Below are 23868 nucleotides of genomic sequence, written 5' to 3'. Positions count from 1 at the left end.
AAAAATCTGTGCGATTGTGGAAGATGCTCGGGATCGTCCAGACTAATAATTAGTTAATTTGTTTATAAGGCCATAACTCGTAAACTATTCAACTTACCGATTCCAGATTTCGTGTGAGTTATTTGACAGTGATAAGGAATGAGAGGATGCGATGCCAAAACGTTCTGGTAATAATAACGCAGTTTATAAATGTTTAATTCAAAACTCATTTCTTCTTGTGTTTATAACTTTTAATCTAATCAACATTTTTTGAGGGCTAGTTTTGTAGGTCTTTTGAAGACGAAAAAAAGTACTTTGGGAAGTCAAAATGGATGTAGTACTTCATAAAAAAAAATTTCCTATCGGACCTCGTTGTGGAGTTATTCGCCTTCAAAGAAAGAAGTTTAAGAAACAAATTCCAATTATAACTTCTAAGTCGTTACCATGATAACAATATTTGGGCAATCATAGTAACTCATGGTAATGTTCATTTCGAAGATTAAACTGATATTCAATATGATTGGATTATACAGGAGCAGACGAAATTATCCATTTAAATTAATACAACTTTGACAGCATTGCCAAATTTGACATTTTTCTTTCATAGTTCTATTCATCTCTCACTTTGCTAAAAAAATGGTATACCTTACATCTACCGATATATTGTACCGTTTTTGAGAAAATCAAATTTTATTAACAACATACGTCTATTGTATCAAAAATGTATTACCAACATTTTTGTAAAAATCTTGGTTTCTAGGTATAGAATTAAAAGAAAAAAGATAACTGTTAAGTAAGATCGTTACATTCTGCAAGTTCGTACATTAGATGAATATCTGCAAATCCTCCATGATATTGAATCAACAAATGGTGTCAAAATGATTTATGACAAATATCTAACCGCTAATTGTACATACTTGTTGACAGTCATCTCACTTTCCAAAGGAACCAAGATTTTTACAAAAATGTTAATATCACATTTTTGACACAATACATGTGTGTTGTTAATAAAATTCGATTTTTTTCAAAAACGGTACAAGGTATCGACTGCTATATGGTATATTTTTTTAAGCAACGTGAGAGAAGAATACAACTATAAAATAAAAATTCCAAATTTGGCAACGCTGTCAAAAATGTGCAAATTTAAATGGATAATTTTATCTGCTCCTGTAAAATTCAGGCGTATTAAATATCAGTTTAAACTTGGAAATGAACATTACCACGAGTTACTTTAATTGCCCAAATTCCATTGTTGTCACTGTAAGGACTTAGAAGTTTTAATTGGAATTTGTTTTTCGATCTTCTTTCTTTGAAGGCGAATAACTCCACAACGAAGCCCGATAGAAAAAATTATTTTATGAAGTACTACAACTATTTTGACCTCCCCTGTATACCCCTTCATTTTTGACATAACCTTTTTTTAGACGCCATATTTTTTTGTGGAATGAACAATTTTATTATTATTTTTATTTTTTATTCAACTAGGTTTTAAGTTTATTTTAAATTTATATTTTATGTTCTATATAAAAACTTATGCTCGTTTAAATAGTTAAACGTTATATTTGGAACAATAATGACGGTATAAAGAACATATACTTATATATGTTCTGCACTTATACACTTAAAAATGAATATTGATATTTCCATTTATTTTTCTTCTTCTTCTTCTTCTTCTTCTTCTAGTAGTCTAGCCGCGACCTTATAAACCCTATTGTGCCTTCCACTACTACTCTACAACAAGTAGTTTTGTCCTCTTTGCAAAGTCCAAAAGATTCCTTACCGAGACTTCTCTCAGTCACATCCTCGGCAAATCAGACTGTCTACAAGCTTTAACTTGTGTAGATGTTTTCTAAAGTGAGAGTGTCCCGTTATAAATTCCGTCACTTTCCTGTGCTGAATTTTATTCAAACTCAGCAACTCATTTGTACTTTTCTGCAAAGGACACTTCATAAGTTTCTTCGCAATGGTTTGCCTTAACCTTGAAGAAGATGTGCCACAGAAGGGTTCCGGACCAATCAACTGTGGGTTCCCTTCCTAGCAAGTTCATCCGCTTTTCCATCAATGCTTTTATGTCCTGGCACCCAACCCAGTCTAACTGTATTAGTGGTAATAAGTTCAGTCAGCATTTGTAAACATTCCCACACAACTTTTCAACTTACCTTTTATGTGTCTTAAAATCTTATTTGCAGCTTGACTATCAGATATATGAGTTTATTTTTCTTAGTTTGATAATATGTAAGTATTTTAAATAATTTGTTCCATCCTGTATGTGCGCACTGTATGTAGAAAATGTTTTTATATTTAAATTATAGCTCATTTTTTATGAGAACGAAACAATTATGAACGTTTTTTAAGTAACTACTTAATTACTTTTTTATTTGAAATTGTTTTGTTAACAGTAATTACTTAAAAACGGAAAGATTTATGGGACTTCAAATATCTTATCTATCAAGACGAATAGTGCATTTGTTCGGTTATTTTATCAAAACGATAAAAGTGTCGAATGACGAAGAATTTTAAATATGAATGTTCAGATGGTAGCTCGTCAATGCGAGTTAATAGATTTGTTTCTTAGTACAATTCAAAACAGTTTCCTACAGTCAGACACAGATGCATTCCGATATAATGCTAACTATTTCTAATGCAGTAGGAACAAAGCTGCTTTCATTTCCGTTTTGAATAAATTATCGTGTCGTGCCGCATGGTGCCATCTGAACGGGAGATGAACCTTTTTTGAGTACCGGTGTGAACACAGCAGTCAAAGATAGCTGTCAAAACCTACGAACTTAGCCGAACGACCATTGACGTACGTATCAAAAGGTGCGAGAAATACGAGCACGGCGCATACGCATAATTTCCTTATCCAGTTGGCGATCTCGTTGTTCGTGCTGTATAACTAATTAGTTAAACTAATTAGTTTCATTAAAACATACATGAAATTTGAAATTAAATTCAAAATAGTATGAATGCTATGAAATACCGGAATAAAGAAAAAATATTACAAAGTTACAGTGACAACGTTCTTATTTTATAGGCATACTTAATATATAAATTAGTATTTAGAACAATTGAAGTTTGGAACTTTTTATAAAATATGTGTATGTTTGTATATGTTTATTCGTTTAGGAGAATACTTTAGTACCAACGATTATCCGTTTAAATTATGACCAACTTGCAATGAGTTTAAGATGAAGGAGAACTATCGGAAATTTCAAAGAAACTTCCGTTTTTCCCAAACTACGTTCAGGAACATTTTTTAGTTTAGTGATAAAATTACTAAGGTGCTAAAGCCTACTCGTATATTATGAGAGACTTGCATTGAACTTCAGAGAATGAAATCGAAAAAAAACTACTAGAAATTTCAGAGAAAATTCGGTATCTCCTAAACTACACTATGAAGCACTTTTTTCGTTTCGGATACTACCTCGTGAGTTATCAGAGATTATCCTCTTAAAATTTGAATGACTGAATGAGTTCCATTGCCCTTGTCCATTATCCAGTGTCCTTGTCCATTGCCCTTGTCCATTGTCCTTGTACATTGTCATTGTCCATTGACCTTGTCCATTGGCATTGTTCATTGTCCTTATCCATTCTCCTTGCCCATTGTCCATTGTCCTTTGTATTTGTCCCTTGTCCGTTGTCCATTGTCCTTGTCAATTGTCCTTGTCCATTGTTCTTGTCCATTGTCCTTGTTCACTGTCCTTGTCCATTGTCCATGTCCATTCTCCTTGTCCAGTGCCCTTGTCCATTGCCCTTGTCCATTGTCCATTGTCCTTGTACATTGTCATTGTCCATTGACCTTGTCCATCGGCCTTGTCCATTGACCTTGTCCATTCTCCTTGTCCATTATCTATTGTACTTGTCCTATGTCTCTGTTCATTGCCCTTGTCCATTGTCCTTGTCAATTGTCCTTATCCATTGTTCTTGTCCATTGTCCTTGTCCATTGTCCTTGTCCTATGTCTATGTCCATTGCCCTTGTCCGTTGTCCATTGTCCTTGTCAATTGTCCTTATCCATTGTTATTGTCCATTGTCCATGTCCATTGTCCTTGTCCATTGGTCTTGCACATTGTCCTTGTCCATTGTTCGTTGTCCATTTTCTTTGTCCATTGACCTTGTCCATTGTCCTTGTCCAGGGTTCTTGTCCAGTGTCTTTGCTCATTGTTCTTGTCCATTGTCCATTGTCCTTGACCATTGTCCTTGTCCATTGTCCTCGTCCATGTCCATTGCTTTTGTCCATTGTCCTTGGCCATTATCCATGTCCATTGTCCTTGTCCAGTGTCCTTATCCAGTGTCCCTGTCCAGTGTCCTTGTTCATTGTCCTTGTCCATTGTCCTTGTTCATTTTCCTTGTCCTTGTCATTGTCACTCTGATTGTGATTTTGATTGTGATTATTGTCCATCGCGGCAAGATGATCCAAACTAGATTGGTATGACACTAAAATATTTTCTTTTTCCAGTGCACCGGATTGTGGGAATGTTCTTTGAAATTTCCAATAGTTTTTCTTCAATTTCACCGCTTGGAAGCCATTGCAAGTTGTTCAAATTTTAAGTGGATATTCTCTAACGTCTCAGAAATTGGCATACAAAGCGAAAAAGTGCTCTGGATTGTAGCTTGGGAGATACCGAATTTTCTTTGTAATTTCCAATAGTTCAATTTTCACCCCTTGAAACCCACTGCAAGTATTAGGATTGTAGTTTGGGAAATACCTAATTTTCTTTGAAATTTCCAATAGTTTTCCTTCAATTTCACCCCCTGAAACCATTCTGATGCATGTCATTCAAATTTTAAGGATAACTCAGGAGATAGCATCCGAAGTGAAAAAGTGTTCCATGATGTAGCTTGGGAGATATCGAATTTACTTTGTAATTTCTAGTAGTTTTCCTTCAATTTCACTCACTGAAGTCTAATGCAAGTCGCTCATAACATAGGCTTTAGCGCCTTAGTAATTTTATCACTAAACTAAAAAATGCTCCTGAATGTTTGGGAAAAACGGGAGTTTCTTTAAAATTTCCGATAGTTCTAGAACTCATTGCAAGTTGCTCATAATTTAACCTGATTACCTTCATAGTAGATTGCTAAACGAATATACAAACATACACATATTTTATAAAAAGTTCAAAATTTTCATTGTTCTAAATATTAAATTATACATTTAGTATACCTATAAAATTAGAACGTTGTCGCTGTACTTTTGTACAGTTGTTGTTGATTTTTTTTTTCTTTATTCCGGTATTTTATAGCATTCATACTGTTTTGAATTTAATTTCAAATTTCATGTATGTTTTAATGAAACTAATTAGTTATGTAGCACGACAAACGAGATTGCCAAATATGGATAAGGAAATTATGCACATGCGCCGTGCTTGTATCTCTCGCACCTCTTGAAACGTACGTCTATGGTCGTTTGGGTAAGTCCGTAGGATTTGGCAGCTATCTTTGGCTGTTGTTTTCACATCGGTTTTTACTATTTCTATAATAAACCAATTAATCTCTATTAGATTCATCGGACACCTTTATTCAAATCTTTTAGAAACATTCATAAATCACAGTTTAAAGGAAAACACCATACAAAAATCTAGGAAATGTTCCTATGCAAAAATTGATATCGTAATTATAAATTTACAGATATTAGTCCTATAAAATACCGAGAGATTCAGAATGATTGAAGCGTTTGGTAAACGCAGCCTGTTTATAACACCCTCTTTAGCATATAAAAATCTGTAGGATTGACAGAGACAGGCACAGGCTGCGATCTCCAAACACTTCAATCATTCTGGATCTCTCTGTATTTAACATGTATATTTTATTACAATATATATTTTAACTACTTCACGAAATTTACTATTAAATTCAAATAATAGCAAGAATATGATAACATTTATATGAAGATACACTGAAAGAAATCATCGACGTGACTGTTAGTAAAATATTTGCAAGGACAATATAAAAATCATGTTGTCATAAGTAAATACGTTTTGCTGAAACGTGTCTGATACCACCATAACAATTGTCTTGCCTCTATTTAACAGCTTTCTTAGAATTATGATATATTCAATTGTCGATCTGTCTCAAGTGAGTTGCTCCATTGAGATAAGTGAATGTACTTTCTTAGAATTTATTCAATTGGGAGTAATGATCTCTTATTTATAGGAAAGTAGGGCTCACTTAATGTAGCAATAAATTGGAATTTGTCTCAGTACGCATGCGCGTATGTCGGTATTTTATTCTTCTTCCCCAAAGTCTCAGTCGATATATAGAAGGCCTTGCCAACTCCCATATCTTCGTCAACACGTATCAAACTGGCTGCCTCATGAGAGAAACCATCTCAATTTATGTTCATAGTATTAATCTCGGTGTAGTTTCATTCAATTACAATCCATAGATTGGCGCGTCGATTCTAAAAAGCTTCCTAAAACTGCTTAACCATTTTAACAATTGATCTCTATACGGTAACCTACTCCGATTACACAATTTCACTTCAGAACAACAAAATTTGCAACATTATTTTCTAAACATCATTGAACAATAAAGTATTCGCTAAATACCCCTCAGGTATCGTATTAGTATCGTATTCTATTTGTCGTATATTCTTTCATATGTTTAAAAAAGCAATAACCTCCCCTACACGAATAGTAATCCCAGTGCGTCTTAACAATGTTTCAACTCTTCTCCCTGAAAAATAATAATAAAAAATTAATGTATTGAAGTTTCTACTAATGCTTATTATAATTTTGCATACTAAAGTATGTATTTACTTTTCCCATTATGATATGCAATATTATATTTTTTAAAACGTAGTAAAAAAACAATTCATTTAACAGTTAAGTACATACTGGGAAAATGGAATGTTATTATGAATCGTTGGCACACCATACCAATATTACCAACCGCTATACGCCCCCAGTTTTTCCGGATAATTATATTAAAGAAAAGTAAGTTTTTGATCACATATTTCCAATTAAATAATATTTTTATTATTTGTGAAGAAGTTCATTTAAAAATTATTTTTTCCCTTTACCAGTGGTTTGCATATAACACCTGTTAGTCATGGAAATGACATTATTATGAAAATGGAATATTATTATGAATCGCTGGCACACCATACTAACCGCTATACGCCCCCAGTTTTTCCGGATAATTATATTAAAAAAAGTAAATTTTTGATCATACATTTCCAATTAAATAATATTTTTATTATTTGTGAAAAAGTTCATTTAAAAATTGTTATTTCTCTTTACCAGTGGTTTGCATATAACACATGTTAGTAATGGAAATGACATTATTGATTTAACGGAAGTTATTAAAAATTTGTGATGGTCTACTGATATTACATATTAATTTTTATATTACAGTTCTGACATGGATGATGGTGATGATGATAATATCATTTTAATATCATCACCGACATCATCAACACGACCACCGCCACCCCCATCACAGTCACCACCCCCATTAATCCCATTGAGAGACTTGTTGTAAGTTTTTCAATGTGTACAATGGAACATGATATAAACCAAACTTAATTTTTGTATTGCAGAAATGGTGCAAGGCTTTGGACGCCGTATGCGTCATCACCATCATCCACATTAATGGCGCCCTTGACTTACTCGTAATTTATTTAGTGTTCTATAATATCTACGGTATAAACATATTAATGTTTATATTACAGTTCTGAGATGGATTATGATGATGATGATGATGATACACCACCACCATCACCGTCACTACAACCGCCATAGATCCCATTGTCAATGATGGACTTGATGTAAGTTACTCAAAATTTTATAATGTTGCATGATATAAACATATTGTCTTTTGTGTGTTGTAGGAAACATATAAATACATATTCAACATCATCATCATCATTGCAGATACCACCACCACCACCACCACCACCACCAAGTGTTACAGAGCTGGGAGTATTTTGACAATACAAACACAAATACCAAATAGTATTTTGAATTTCAAATACTTTAATTATTGTATTTTGTATTTTAAAAAAGTATTTAAAAATCTTATAAAAGTAATTTAAAATACCAACCAAAAACAAATACTTTTTGCATGTTACGATTGGCGACTGGTACCTACAACACGTGCTAAAAAAAATTACGGGCCTGCACTCCTGAATTTAGCGCATTCTACCCTGCATTCGGCAATGTGCGTTGTGTTATTGCTATTTTGTCTACTACCTTTTAGATCAGTATCATCACTAGTGTAGTCAGTAGACGTGCAATCATCAAAATTCAAAATTGATTTCTTTTTTCTTTTTTTTTATTTTAAGAAAAACTAATAAAAATTTATGATTGAATATTCTGCATCTCAGTAATCCAGATGAAAATGATTGTTTCCAAACTCATGTCTGACTTTGTTACGACTTATTTCACCTTGGGATGAAAGCGACGGGCGATATGTGTATATTTTAGAGCTAAAATCATTTTTTAAATCTTAAAAAAATTACTTTTAAATCCCTATTTAAATCTATTTTCAATAAATTATCCTTAATTAAAATTAATGTAACCCATTTCTACCTTTATATGAACTATACCTTGATCTGATATCTTTTAAATAATAAATTTTGAATATTTAAATTCTTTTAAAATATTCAAACTACGACGATATACAAATTTATAATAAAGGTTAAGTAAATCGTGGACTATCGACTCGTAATATATTTTTTTAAGTCACTAGTCTCAGATTTAATATTTCACAATTTTCAAGAACATAACTAATACTAATCTAGCTTAATTTTACATTTATAATAATAGGGTATCTAATCCTAGTTTATTAATAAATTTATTAACTAATCACTATAAATAAATTTTTTAAAAACCTTAAAATTTCACCTAATAAATTTTTCCTTAAAATCTTATAATTTTAAATATATTAATACTAATAAAAATTGAAATATATTATCTGTATAACCGCAACTGCTGGCACAAATTTAGTCAATACTATAAATTAATACTAAATCTAGTTTTCATNGTATTTTCGGATTCGTCTTTCAATTTTCTACAAATTACTACTCTCTTATGTTTTTCGAAAAAAGTCTGATTTTCGAGTAAAACTTAAAAACTTAAAACACTTAAATAACATGACAGATACTACCTAATCATTCGGTTACTTATTCAAATAAAGAAATTAATAACATTAGTCGTCATTTTCATGATTTTATTTGAGTAAATACTCAAAAATACCTCAGTTTCTACGAACACAGGCGCGACATCTTTTTAGTAACGAAAATGTAATTTGTTCGAAATTTATCGTTGCTTGAATCCGATGAATCTAATCTCTTCTAACTGCTCACAATGTCAAGTTGCTATCGCAGCCAGTAGGCTTACATAGTAAATTTAAACCGCATTTTATTGGAATATGGAAGTGTGTTTTCAGGTCGTTTTTTAAGTTTCACTCGAAAATCAGGCTTTTTCGAAAAAGATAAGAGATAGTAATTTATTAAAAACTGAAAGACGAATTCGAAAATATCATAATTGTTCCCGTAAAACAGTGGGGTACTATTTTATTTAAAAAAAATATGCCACAGATATGCTGCCACTGGAGCATCTAAATTTTAGGAAAAGGCCTCAGATTTTGAACAATGTTTATATAAATATATGTGGTCCATTTCAAATTATTTCACTTACTAGCTTTTAAATTATTTAAAAAAATTAAATACATTTTTTTTAAGTTTAACACCCTGTATCTTGTTGACAAAGCGTGCTAGATAATAACTTTACACGAAAAGTTGTCCTTTAAAATTCACCAAAGAATACGAGGTTTCATTTTTGGTCACCGTTTGTGAATCACCCTGTATTTAATATTCAACATACTTAAAATACTATTTTAAATACTAAGTAGATTGTATTTATAATACTTTGCTAAAGAAGTATTTTGTTTTTAAGTATTTTAAAATACTTTCGTACTGGTATTTTATAATTTGTATTTTAAATATATTTTAAAAGTATTTTGCCCAGCTTTGTACAACACTAATACCATCCCCCACATCATCACCACCACCATTTATTGTTAATTTTAACATAGATCAAATGCTAACCACGTTTACAAAATTCACAATTCTTTTGGGACATTATTGACCCATCCCAGTATATGTTCCAGTCTGGTCTGTTATAATGGAAGTTTGAAATCAAATCGGTAACTTTTAAGTAGTTTTATCCAAATTTCCAATAATTTATCACAGTCCGGGAGGATGGATGTAGAAGTTTTTTGTGCTATAATTTAAAATATATCTTGTAATTGTAATATGTAATATATCATATATTAAAACCCCATTATTTTTTTCTTCTTAACTCAATAAAAGACGATATTAATTTTTAATTTATTACATACAGGGTGATTCACAACTTATCCAAACAAATTTGGGAATAGATGCGGCATGAGAAATGGAGTCAATATCGTAAAAAAAAAAATTTGTAAAATCCTTATAGTTTCCGAGAAAAGAAATATTGAAGTTGTAGTACATTTAACCACTACATAGCTGGACAACTGTAGTCTCTAGCGTCATTCGCAATACGCGTGGAGAGCCACGTGGCCTTAGCGACTCCGAATACTGAAATCAGATTTTGCAATCGTCGTTGCCATAGTTTTTACCTGTTATACGTGGTGATTACAATAGTTTTTTAGTAGTTAGTGTCAAAAATGGTTTGCATGTATAGCAACTCGGAGTTGATGGATATCGTTTTAATTTATGGTGAAGTAAGACAACATTAGTATTATGGTGAAGCATTTGTGTTATGGTGAAACAAGACAACATTTGTGTTAGTTCAGTACACGATTGTATTATGGAACACCACTCACTTAGCGAAATAATCAAGAACTAGCTTTAAAAATAAAATCTAAGTAATTGTTAATTAGTTGCTCGAAAGTCGTCCGAAATGAAGGTTGTGGATTTAGACATCCAGGGTTTTATGTTACTGGGTATCAGTGGAGGGTATGAATTTTATCCTAATTAAATAACAAATCAGGATGGATGCCAAGTGAGTCCATATTTAATGAAACCACCTATGCGTTTTCATGAATTATCCAGCGTTAATAAGAAGCAGGTTAGATATACAGAACGAAATATGTACGGCATCCGGTATTCTTCTAGAAACGTAGAATATAGTGATAGTGCGTTGAAAGCTATATTACTGGGTAATTATCTGTTGAGTGCTGATATAACTTATGTCAGGGGACGTCAAAAGCTGGACTATTTAAAGAAAATATTATCACAATTGGTTCCCTCAAGTCGGCAGCACTTACCCAACGTGGTAAACGTTGAAAAATTTGATAATTGGCGGACCCCACCGCTTTTTCATGTAGATGTGCCCCGTTGTTCATATCATATGAATCTAAATAAAACAGTCAGATGCAGCAAGAGGAACTGTGAGGACTTTTCTGTTGGGTATACAACTTATTGCCCCAATGAAGAAGAAAAAAAATGTTACTTTCGACGAATTTAAAAATCAAGTGTATATAATGAAAACTTTGACTTTTGCGTCTACTGCTCGACGTAGATACTGGGAATTTTTCGATGCGAACAGATTTAGATTTAAGGGAGGAATTGAAACGACTTCCAAAATTCTCAAATTAGTTAAACATATCGAAAAAATTCACCAATTAAAATCCGATATAGGAGAACCAGTGTAAACTGACTAAACAGTTTCAAAAGATGAACATTCAAGACAAGTGGGACGATGTATTTACGAATCCACATCGATTTTCTGCAACGAAGGATGGACCTACATCTACAAGAATTGTACCAATTACCTTATAATGTTACATTTTATTTTTAATATGCTTAATATACGCTTATTTGTCCTTGTTTGTTTTATTTCCTCTTCCCCTCTATAAAGAACAGTTATAAAACTTTACAAATCATTATGTAGCTCATTCGTTTATAGTCACTCTGTTGCTTAACAACGATGGCCGTTTTACGTTCCAATTTCATTATTTTAACTGCAGTACTACAAAATGTGTTGTACGTACATGATATACTCAAAGTACCCGAAATGTATGCGTGCTACAGAAATGTTTGAGAGTGATACGTGTCCACACACTTTAACTCAGATGATACATACTATAGTTACTGGTAGGAAGCTGAGGGTCTTCGGAACGCTAATTCCGGAACATTCCAAATACTACAAATTAAGAATAAACTCTTCAAGACAAGTCGATTGGAGATTTCGATACCTGGAAGCCGTTACCTATTTTAAACTGCTCCGGGCTATCCAGGGGCGCGCCAAGGGTAACTACCGCCGGGGTGCGAAACTTTTGCTGCCGCCCTAGCGGCAACAAAATTAATAATTATAATATACTGCACCCTCTCTGATATTGTTGTTAACAGTTACAGCTGACAGTAATTGAAAAAATCCTGCACTTACCTTATTTTACTCTGATGTAAAAATTATACTAGGATTAGGTACTAGGTATTTACTACAACTTACGCAAGTAACCGTACACTTTTCGAATATGTATATTGCAAAGGCCAAGGGACTCGAGACAATATAATTTTTAATTTTTGTAGGAACTCCAATCACCTAACACAATGTAATGTAATGGTAATGGAAATAAACACGCCTTTAGTCTGTTTAGAAATGAAAGAGAGTAATAAAAGCTTATTATGTATGCAAATCGTAAATAAATGTAGTACTGGTGCTTATATTCAATATTTTTATATTATGCATTTTCGGTATAGATGAGGTGTACTTTTAAAAAAACTTTGTGCGATCGGACTGTACTAAATTGTAGCAGGTAGCTAAAATTTAATCCCCGACAATCCGTCTTTGTCTATGCCGCTTCAATTTCTCGGTCCATTTCTCTTATAAGTAAACAATATAAAAACAGCATTTCAAAACATGAGGCTACTTTAAGCATCATAACCGGGTTAAGAGGGTTTTTAGTAATTCAAATAAAATTATTCAATATTATTATCAAAATATTTATTTAAATTTAATGAATAGACTTTTATTCCACACAAAAATATATGTATTTTGAAAATTCAAATTATGGTGAGTAAATGTAGTGTTGTATAAATGTACAATAAAGAAAATAAAAAAGTAGGTATATTAAAATTCATCCTCTGAATATTCTGATGAATTATCTTCGTCTCCTAGATTGATAACGATAGGTTCCACAGTAACGTCAATTAAATTATCGAGTTCCCACATTTTCTCCTCTTCTTTTTGTACATGATGTATACATCTTTGCCAGTTATCTGCAGTTACTCGTTCCAAGGAATTTTTTAACAAAATTTTCACGTCACTTAATTTAAACGTCGTATTATTTCGCGCTACATCTCCTTTTACCTGCGCCCAGACTAATTCGATTGGGTTAAGTTCACAGTGATAAGGTGGTAACCGTAGTACCGTTATTTGGCGATTTGTTGCCATTTCATCGATAACATATTTTTTCTGATCTTTATTAAGATTGACAAGTGTCAAAAGTTCCTTTTTCACCATATTTGTTTCAAAAGAAATGTTTTTTCCGGATAACCATTGAATTATATCGGCTTTCCTCCAAGCAGTCGTAGGCGTCCGCTCGGTCTGCCGTGAATGGTAACTGGCATTATCCATGACAATTACAGACCCCGGAGGAATAAGATCCAACATCTGTGTAAAATACTCTTCGAAAACATCTGCGTTCATGTCTTCGTGATAGTCACCTGTATTTTTAGATTCAAATAAAAGTAAACCGCCATCTACAAAACCACTGGCACTACCTATATGTGTCACTATTAATCTTCGCCCTTTACCTGAAGGTGCCTTGAACCCTGTTGAAAGTCCATCCAAAAATGCTTGTCGAAAACTTTTTACATTTTTATCTTGCCATACTTTTGTTACAGTATATCCCTCGTTGACCCAAGTTTCGTCTAGATAATAAATATTCCTCCCTTCGTCACGGAATTTTCTAATTGATCTTAAGTAGGATCTTCGCCAACAAATAATTTCATCTTTATCGATAAGAACTGACTTCCTGTTCTGCTTTTCCCAGCAAAAATTCAACTCTCGTAAGACGGCCCATAATTTGCTTCTACTGATTTTTGGCAAATCGTTGTCCTCTGAAAGTTCACTTAAAATTTTGTTTAGCGTTGGTATTTCTTTTTTAAAATAAAATGAGTGTACTTTTCTGCGAATGACATTTTTGAAGAAATCATCTATAACGACTTTTGACCTCCCTGTAGATGATTTTGGGGGATTTACAGTATCTTGTTCATTTTTTGTTTCCTTTAAAAGTCTGTAGATAGTCGATTTTCCAATCCCTGTCATTTTGGAACACTTTTCCACGATGTCGTCAACACTGTTGGTAGGATTTTGGTGTTTCAATGCATTAAATACATTTAATATAATAATCTTCTCATTCTGAGACAGCGCACATCTTTTCACGCGTTTAGCAGGTACGTAATCTGATAAGCTCGACATTTTACCCAAACAATATTATATCCACTGGCACAATAGTCACTAAACACAAGTCGAATTTTACTCTACTGCACTAGCACGTCTTCGTATATTCAGCTCTAAGACTGGATTGATCTGTCACAATACACTGGCTCCTGCCCTATGATGTATCCAGTAAAATATACTAATGTACACCCATTACCTGTTAGCATTAGTGTTACCCGATAATTACCTGAAACGAAATATTACCACGCCCATGGCCGGTTCTTATCTCGGGGTTTTATTACTCTCTTTCATTTCCAAACGGACTATAGTGAGCTGAGTGGCTTCCCAGTCTGTCGCGCGCCAACCGCCCTCTTTAATCGATTAGGAAAAACGGAGTTTCGTTGCTACTCGCAACAAATGTGATGACCAGCGACTAATAGACCATGAAGAAAACCTTTAAACTTGGCTAAAATGTAAATTATAACAAGTCAACTGAGATCTTAGAAAGTACTTATTTACGAAGGGGATCTGCACGCATCCCTTCACCCCCGGGTTGGCGCGGCCCTAGGGCTGAGAATAAGAAAACAGATATACATACAATTTCTGGGCTGATTTACTTTATAACAGTTGCTACAATTGCCTAGTACTGAAGAGTATTACAAAAATCATTCAAAAGTATTACGGCTTAAGATCAGTATAAATTAATGTAACGAAAAATGGATTTATCATTTTTCAAATTTCAAATTTAATCATTAGATGTTTGATTTTTCTTCAGTATATCATAGTCAAGTGTAGCAAATTCCGTTCCTGAGGATGAAAGCTGGGGACCGCCTGAAAAGGTTTGCCGAATATGTCGCAAGCGAGAACGAAACTTAATTTTTCTACCCTGCCGACACTTGGAAGTCTGCTGGATTTGCGGAATGCATATAAAATTTTGTAATATATGTTATAAAGAACTATGAACAGTTCGAATATGATATTAACTATCCCATATACAACATGTATTACACCTACCTTATAAGAATAAATAGATATAAAAAAGATATTATCTCGTTTCTTTTCTATATACCTATCGAGTCAGGTTGGCCGAAGAGTCGGCATACTACTATTTGATAGGATGCAGGAGCCACTTCTCTATCCATCATTCACTTCAGATATGATGGAATCCCAGAAAATCTCATTAATTAGATTGATGGTCTTTACGAGTGACGGGCAATAGTTTTACAATTGGCTAACTTTAAGTTAGTTTTCCTTGAAATTTTCTTTTCTTGAAAGGATGATAGAAGGCACGAAAATGAACAACTTTTATTAGGCAACAGATGGTCTAAATGCTTCCGTTTTCGAGGAAATTAATTAATGTAATTAACTATAAATGTAAGCCGACCCTGTTCGTCTTGTGCACGTGCACGGCCAGAATGCTTCGGACTTGCTACATGCGTGAAGCGCTTCTTTAATTGGCTGACGTTCCACGGGACTTTCACAATTAAGCAAATCTGATGGTAGGCCAGTAGGGTATAAAATGTTTTCTGATCAAGGACTAGGTAGTGTTAATACGGAGAATGTCAGTACAATTTAAATGAGACTTGTCATTTGTATGCGATCCGTTACCGCAACAGACGACAACCCAACAGTAGTACAGTGCAAAAGGCAGTTCAAAGGTTACGGGATACCGGGAATGTTCACCTGATGTATGAAGGCCGCCACACATTTTCCACAACGAAGAAAACATCATAAACCTCGTTGAAGAAGATCCGAGGCGCAGTACTTGCGACTTTGGCCGAGAAGTGGGTGTACCTAACTGTATCGTGTGGCGTGTACTACGGGAACAATTATTACACCCCTATCATGTACTCAGGGTTCAGGCATTAATCAACAATGATTTTCGGACCCCTGTGGAATTTTGCCAGTCGTTGCGACACCAAATAGCACAAGATCCAGATTTTATAAGCAAGGTGCTTTTTACAAATGCATGTTGTTTTACTGGAGATGGCATACTAAATTTTCACAACATTGACTATTGGTATGATGCAAATCCTCACGTTGTCCAGAGATCTCGGTTCCAGCAACGGTTTTCAGTGAATGTGTGGTGTGGTGTTTTTAGTGACAGATACATGAAAACAACTTTGAATCATTTTTGTAGAGCATATCGTCTATTGGTAAGTAATTCGTTTATTCGATTTGAATAAATTTCAGCATCTTAAACACAAAATTTGAACCGTGAAAACCGCCATCAGCGTTTTCGCACTGCGGCGCGCGGCAACTTCGATGTCAAAGGTACAGCTGCCGCACCAGGACGGCTTCAAATTTGTTTAAAACCTTCATGTGAATTTTTTCAATTTAAAACGTAATGTTTTAGAATTTAGACCATCAGTTGCTTAATAAAAAGATGCTCAATTTCGTTCGTGCCCTCCTCTATCACCCTTTACATGAAACGCATTTATTTCAGAAACACCGTGTAAGAATATTATAGCACATAAAAAAAATATTTTTTTTAGTTAAACCATTAATGACGATAACTATCGGTAATGATTTGAAACATTGATTGAAATTCTATTCAATATATACGCGGTCTGGCTATTAAGTTTTAAGACCGATTTTATTATGGCGAAGTGCGTAGCAGTATCTATCTGTCAGCGGAACTACGTAGTGGGAAGCCTTTCGAGTAACCAAACAAAATTTCGTCAGTATACGTGTATCTACCACGAAGTTATAACGTTTTGCGTGAAGCGAGTTTTTTGGTAGTTGTGATGGAACATGGTACAGCAATCAAGTTATGTTTTAAAACCAGTAAAACAGCCACAGAAATGTATCAACCGTTATAACCGGGTACGGTGTTGAGTGTGTGGTGTGCGACGTCCGAATGTGTTTCTGTGGTTCGGGAGATTTCGTGTGCACGACGACGAGAGGACGAGGCGTCCCCGCACAAACCGAATGAACGAAAACATTGAGCTGTGCGCTATGCGCTGAAGTTTGATCGATCAACAATCAGAATGTTGGCAGACCATGTACGATTGATCGCGGAGCTTCAAGCTTCAAGCTTCAAGGTCTTCGTTCGTATGGCTTGTGCGGGGACGCCCCGCCTTCTCGTCGTCGTGCGCGCTGTCTCGGCCATCACGATACTTCCCGAACCACAGGAACATAGTCGAACGCATAGATAAGAGATTTATACATAAGAGTAACTAAATAAGAGGCTTTTATTGGATAGGGCGGACCGAACATGCATTCACTGAGGCCATCTCACGTTGTTGCAGCAAAACATTGTCCTTTATGGAAATTGTTAAACAGAAATCTGCAACCACAGATCGAATCTGTATTTCCAAGCTTTCAATCAACAGAAATGGAACGCGTCCTAAGTTTTTTCAAAATTACAAAAGACAGACAATTACTGTGTATAGAATCAGTTCGAAAATTATATGAATCAGACTTTGCTTCAACAAACACAATCATTATTTTTGTGAAGACCATTTTGAGTAAAAATGTTTTAAAAGCAGTGATAGGAATAGTCTCAACAGAAATGCTGTGCCGACATTATTTTTAAGATCAACTACAAGTTCACCTATTAATTGTAATAATATCACCTTGGAATCCCCGGATAGTATCCAATATTCAGCAAAACAATTTGTTAACGTAACATTACAGAATTTTCAGAGTACGAGCTGCCAAACTTCAATTTTGGATGATTTTTCACCTCCATCTTTTAAAAAACCGAAATACTTATATTCAAAATTGTTATTTCCTACAAGCGCTACTGAGAGCACCAGGGCCATTACAGATATTGCTGATAGCAAGTTGAATGAAGCGGAATCGAATACTGGTCATGTAAGTACCTCACTTGATATCTCATTTTGTCAAAGCCGCACATCTTTTCAGTCAAATAATAAACAAAGAACATTTTTTAAAACTATGAATGTTAAGAGAATATCTCAACTTTCAGATAAACATAAAAAAATGTATTATCTAGATCGTCAACAGAAAATTCAGATTTTGAAATTAAAAAGGAAATTATTAAAATGTAAAAGTAATTTGGCTCATGTTCGTAGTATCACCTATTCTATTTTATTTGCAAAATTAAGTCGACATCTTGATCCAGTAGGAGTAAAATTTATTGAGTCACAAATTAAAAATTGCGAAAAAAACAACCTATCTATAATTCAGAAAATAAAGCACTTGCTTTAGCAATTTACAAACGTGGGCCAAAGTGCTACAGGTTTTTATAAAAAAATTTTGTGCTGCCCTCTAAATCTTCCATAAGGAAATATTTAGGCCAAATACCTTTAAATGTTGGGATAAATGAAAAGTTGTTAGGTAAATTATCAGAACGTGTTAGTAAAATGATTACAAGAGATAAAATTTGTTGTTTAGTATTTGATGAAATAGCTCTGTTGGTCTAAATCAGTGTTTCCCAAAGTGTGAGTCGCGACCCTCCGGGGGGTCGCAGTTAGGTATTAAGGGGGTCGCCGGGAATTTCCAAAATAAGAAAAAACACCACTTTGTTAAATCATGTATATTTATTCTAATAAAGTCGTAGGTAATTATTAACAATTTGTTATCAAATGAAACATTAAACTAAATAATATTAATAAATTTTAAAAGTAAAAGCGAAAAATAAAGTAAATTAGTCTAGTGTTGGTGTTAATGAGACCCATGCGCCTGTTTTTTTTGAAACCAGTCTTTTAAATCTGGGCTGTTATGTGTATTTGAGACACACACAATTATATCATTTTCCAGTTCCAGGCGATTTCTCACTTTTGTTTTGATGGCAGTCATAGATGAGAAACTTAACTCACATATTTGTGTGAACCAAATATTTGATAGCTTCATTCACCAACTGAGGGTATTCCTGCATCTTTCGTAAAATAAAATTTCAAAAATAATCAGTTAATTGTAATTTAGGCATGCATTTTGGTTTGAGTGATGAGTAGGGGATCGCCGAGAAAATTTTTAACAAAAAAGGGGTCGCTTTTTAAATAAGTTTGGGAAACACTGGTCTAAATTATGACACTTGTAAAGATCAAGTAACGGGATATGTCGATCTTGGGTCCCTGGGTAGACAAAATGAGGTAGCAAATCATGCTCTAGTGTTTTTGGTACAAGGTATTAGTAAACATTGGAAGCAACCTATCGCGTATTATTTCACAAAAGATGTTATAAAAACAAAGGCCCTACAAATTTTGTTAACTGAAATTTCAGCATTGCAGTCTTGTGGTTAAAAATAATTCTAGTTTGTGATCAAGGTTCCACTAACAAATCAGCTATCAGACAGTTAGCTTCTGACTAATTAAACTTTTAATGTTAATGGCGAGGAAATTATTTCCATTTTTGACGTTCTTCATTTGCTTAAAAATACCGGAAATGCTTTATATAACAATAATATTAAATTTTCGCATAATAAAACAGCAAATTTCAGACACTTAGTAAAATGTTATGAAATTGATAAATCTAAACGCTTCCAAGGTTTACGAAAGATACATGACCATTATTTCGAATTAAATCGTAGTAATGTTAAAATGAAAGTAAAAATTGCAGCACAAACATAAAGTGCATCTGTAGCTCATAGTCATGAAATTGAGGCATTGGTGAGTAATTCCACTATTGGCATACTTGCTGAGGCTATTCATACAGCAGAGTTTGCGAATGATATTAATGATCTTTTTGATAGCTTAAATTCTCGTATCATTCAGCTAAATTATTGCAGTTTTTTAAAGTCATCTATTACTAAGAAATCAGCACATATTACATTTTGGATTGAAATGTTGGAAGAAATTCAGTCTTGGCAAATTTCAGTCTCATAAAGACAACAAAGTAAAAAATGTACATCCTGTAAAGTGTTAAAACATAATTAAAGTGTTTCAAAAGTAATGGGTCATGGAACAGCTGTTAATGATTCACGCTAATTTTAATTGTTAATTTCAACTATTAGCAGCTGTTCTGTGACATATTACTTATGGAATACTTTTTATTCTGTGTACTTTATTACATTTAAATTTACCGCCATTATGATGCAGCGTCATCTATTAAATAGTAAAATTAGAGGTTACTCTAATTGTGTTTTCCCATGCAGTTTCCTTAATTATTTTATGGTCTGTGTGTGTCGTTTGCTGCATCAGCTACAGATGGCGTACTCTGCCGCTGCTGCCGGCAGAAAACACATAAAAAAAACCTCTTATTTAGTTACTCTTATGGATTTATAGGTCGGACGTGATGTTCTGCCGGCATAAAAACAAAACTTGACTTGTACGCTGTTCAATGTGCGTTTGACAACTATAAAAAACTCACTTCACGCAAAACGTTATAACTTCGTGGTAGATGCACGTATACTGATAAAAATTTGTATGGTCACTCGGAAGGCATATACTACGTAGTATCGGTAACCGCACATAAGATAGCACCACGGACCACGAGCTTTTGCACAATAAAATCAGTGTTAAAACGTAATAGCTAGAACGTGTATATCAATATTGTTCCAACAGTATGTACTATTAGATACTACGAGTTTCCTTAACCTGTTGTTGGTAAACTACGTACCTGTTCATTGAAATTAATTTACTATACTCAGCGGTCGAAATTATAGAGAGTGATTCATCGCTAGCTTTTGGACTAATAAGGGGTATGAAGCGTGCCGAGAACGAAAATCCATTGGCGTGTCTGCGTAAAAGGCAACAAGATATAGAAAATATTGAAAAAAGATAATAAAACATAATATTTAATATTTTTTTACGGTTTGCTATAACCGGCACTTTGATCTATTTTAATTATTACAGCATTTTAAAACGTCCCAGTTGTGTTTTTTTAATTTATAAATTTATTATAGCCATGGAATTAGACCCCTCGTTTACGCTTATGCTATGACGTTTCTCAGGACGAGTAAATCAAGTCCGTTTACACCCGCTAAAAAAGCATTTCCCTATTCCCTACCAAGTGCAAAAGACGGAGATAGAATACAGATCAACGTTCAGTGTAACTCAGTATTATAGACGATTATAGATTATATCGATGTGCTTAGCGAGCGGCAAAAAAATAAATAATATTGAACCGTATAAAAATCATTTTATTTTTTATACGCATTATAGTAATAGTATTTTTATATTATGTCTGAGTCACTCTCTATAATTTCGACCGCGGAGTATGATACATTTATTTTTAAATCAAAATTAACATAAAATTCATATTGTATGACTATTATTCGAAATTGTTCAAAACTAGGTCTTATTTTAAAATATATGTTACATTATATATATGCAACAGCTTAAAATATATATTTTACGTTTATTTTAAACCTTACAATAAAAATATTTAATAACAAATCACATTTTTTACTTAACACTTAAGTATGTATGTTATATTAGAAATCTCAGAAATGTCCTTTTTATTCAGTTTACACAAATATATTGAGAAGATAATTTTTTAAACGTGTGAGATATTATTTGTTAAATTGTTTAGAAAGTCGTTCCGTCGTTCTTGAGATACGTTATTTGCACTTGAAGAGGCAAATATTAACTTTTTTAAATCAGAACAGTGCTTTCAAGCCGTACATTACTCCTAGAATGACCATATTTAGCATGTAACTTGCAGGAAATACTGTTGAACTGGATTTCTCCCTAAAAATAGAAATATAGGTATTAATTTAAAAGAAATAAACAACAGTAATCAAAAAACAACATATGCGCTTCAAAGCAGTTGGTATATGGGTATTATATGTTTGCGATATTTTAATCATGCATTTTCTTTTTTTTTGTAAACAAAATTGTTTAGATATTGTATCGACATGAATAATTGCGATTGTTTTATGCCTCAAAATTGCGAAATTATTTGGTAGGTGTTCATTTTATTAATCAGGTTAGGTAAAAAAAAACATTAACTACCACGTGTCTCATTTTAATCAATACACGTGAATAGCTCGTCAGTGAAGCCTTCGATCCAAAAATCACCTAAAGTGAAAGTTGTTCAGTTCATTGGGGGAAAGCGATTACTGACCTTAAGTTTAAGCTTAACCGTGATTTTGAAGGTCAACTTCATAATTTTAAATAGGACCGTATATTTTTCACTCTAGGAATGTATTCGGTATAAAATCTTATATCCGGATGTTATCTCAACTGGTCAAGGTCAAGGTCACAGCGAGTTCAAAGGAAATTTTCTCAATATGCAATTAAACTAACAACAGACTAATGAAATACATGGGTGTTAGGTATTATTAATCGCAGGAACAAGTAATGTGGTGAATGAGTTCAGGGAGGACGAAAAAATGTATCAACAAAGGCATAAGTCTGCTTGAGAATTGAAAAAGACATATTTGAGTATGTTATAAAGCGTGAGATTGAGGGACGGTGAAAAATTGAAAAAAAAAAATAAAAATATCAGACCACTATTTGTGGATTATTGAATTACCAGGTCATTTCGTTAGTATTCCTTGATCTGACCTTCAAATGAACTTTAAATTTTACCTCTTATTACTTTGCAACGTACTCGGGTGTAGAATTTACCGCTTTTTCAGGATCCATCCTCAGTAGTAATACAGGTACTGATATAAAAATAAACTCAATCAACCTTCAAATTACCGTCAGGATTGAATCTAAGATCACCGATTCATGGTCCCGAACATCCTTACATATATTTATATTTAGAGGTCAACAAGCCAAATTTCATGTTGACCTTCAAATGACCTTTAAGGTCAAATTCAAGGTCTTGATTGAGTACCTTGATGAAAATCCCATCGACTTTGGGGGCAAACGTAAACTTCAGAGGTAATGAATCATACGACTGCAAGATTAAAGATAAAATCACATCCGGATGTAAGATTTTCTGCCGAAACCATTCCCAGGGTAAAAAATAGAGGGTATCATATAAAATTATGAAGTTGACCTTCAACTGACCTTTAAGGTCACGGTTAAGGTTAGCAAAGCCTTTCTCCCAATGAACTGAATAACTTTAATTTAGGACATTTTTGGATCGGCGGCTTTACTGACGAAATAATTACCTGTATTGGTTGAAATAAGACACGTGGTATTTTGTAAATAACTATATACTCGTAGGTCCTGTAAAGTAACAATTATTGCCTGTCAAATTTAAAAAATACGTCTTTTTTACGAGATAAATTTACCGAAGGTTATTTGCAATAACTGAAGTATTAAATTAAGTCTTAATTAAACACTTAATATGTTAATTATATTTGCGAATTTGATTGTAAGTATATACTTATACATTTGCATAGTAATTTAAAGAATTTGTGCACGGCAATAACTGATTAGGTATTTTTATTTTACTTGCTCAATGTATAACAGAGCTAAGAATATTACGTAAATGCACAGTAGTGTTAATTTTGAACAATATATCGCAATAATTATGTTATTTAACTAAAAATAAGCTAATCATAATCCGACTTAACTAAACTTAATCTAATTTAATCAGTTATTTGGCAAAATAACTGAAAATATTTATTATAGTTACTGAAAGTATATTATTTTTATTGTGCACTTATATTTTATACTTAACATACGAATTTTATGTATACATATAGG

At 33.3% G+C, this 23868-nt stretch overlaps 2 protein-coding genes across 2 annotated transcripts in view; one reads left to right on the top strand and one right to left on the bottom strand.

The window, feature by feature from the left end:
* Positions 1-2440: 2440 nt before the first annotated feature.
* On the top strand, positions 2441-7720 carry LOC108912440 (delphilin). Its single transcript, XM_023454981.1, has 4 exons — positions 2441-2516; positions 7334-7453; positions 7519-7590; positions 7651-7720. The coding sequence occupies exons 1-4, from the start codon at positions 2506-2508 to the stop codon at positions 7718-7720; spliced, it is 273 nt and encodes a 90-aa protein (XP_023310749.1). The 5' UTR covers positions 2441-2505.
* A 13984-nt stretch (positions 7721-21704) lies between these two features.
* Positions 21705-23868, bottom strand: part of LOC108912439 (superoxide dismutase [Cu-Zn], chloroplastic) — a 34467-nt gene continuing 32303 nt past the window's right edge. The window contains exon 5 of the mRNA XM_018717662.1: positions 21705-21951. Within this exon, the coding sequence (XP_018573178.1) occupies positions 21861-21951 (91 nt within the window). The 3' untranslated portion in view covers positions 21705-21860. The remainder of the gene's footprint in view (positions 21952-23868) is intronic.

This window comes from Anoplophora glabripennis, unplaced genomic scaffold (assembly GCF_000390285.2).
Source record: "Anoplophora glabripennis isolate ALB-LARVAE unplaced genomic scaffold, Agla_2.0 scaffold489, whole genome shotgun sequence".
In the NCBI taxonomy this organism is placed as follows: Eukaryota; Metazoa; Arthropoda; class Insecta; order Coleoptera; family Cerambycidae; genus Anoplophora; species Anoplophora glabripennis.
The sequence above is the reverse complement of the archived record's forward strand: the minus strand, read 5'-3'. Positions and strand labels throughout refer to the sequence as shown.

What these genes read in the sequence shown, in the direction of transcription:
- LOC108912440 (XM_023454981.1), top strand. An exon ending in TTAATCCCATTGAGAGACTT is followed by an intron (nt 7,454 to 7,518) that starts GTTGTAAGTTTT and finishes TTTGTATTGCAG; the next exon opens with AAATGGTGCAAGGCTTTGGA. An exon ending in ATGGCGCCCTTGACTTACTC is followed by an intron (nt 7,591 to 7,650) that starts GTAATTTATTTA and finishes TTTATATTACAG; the next exon opens with TTCTGAGATGGATTATGATG.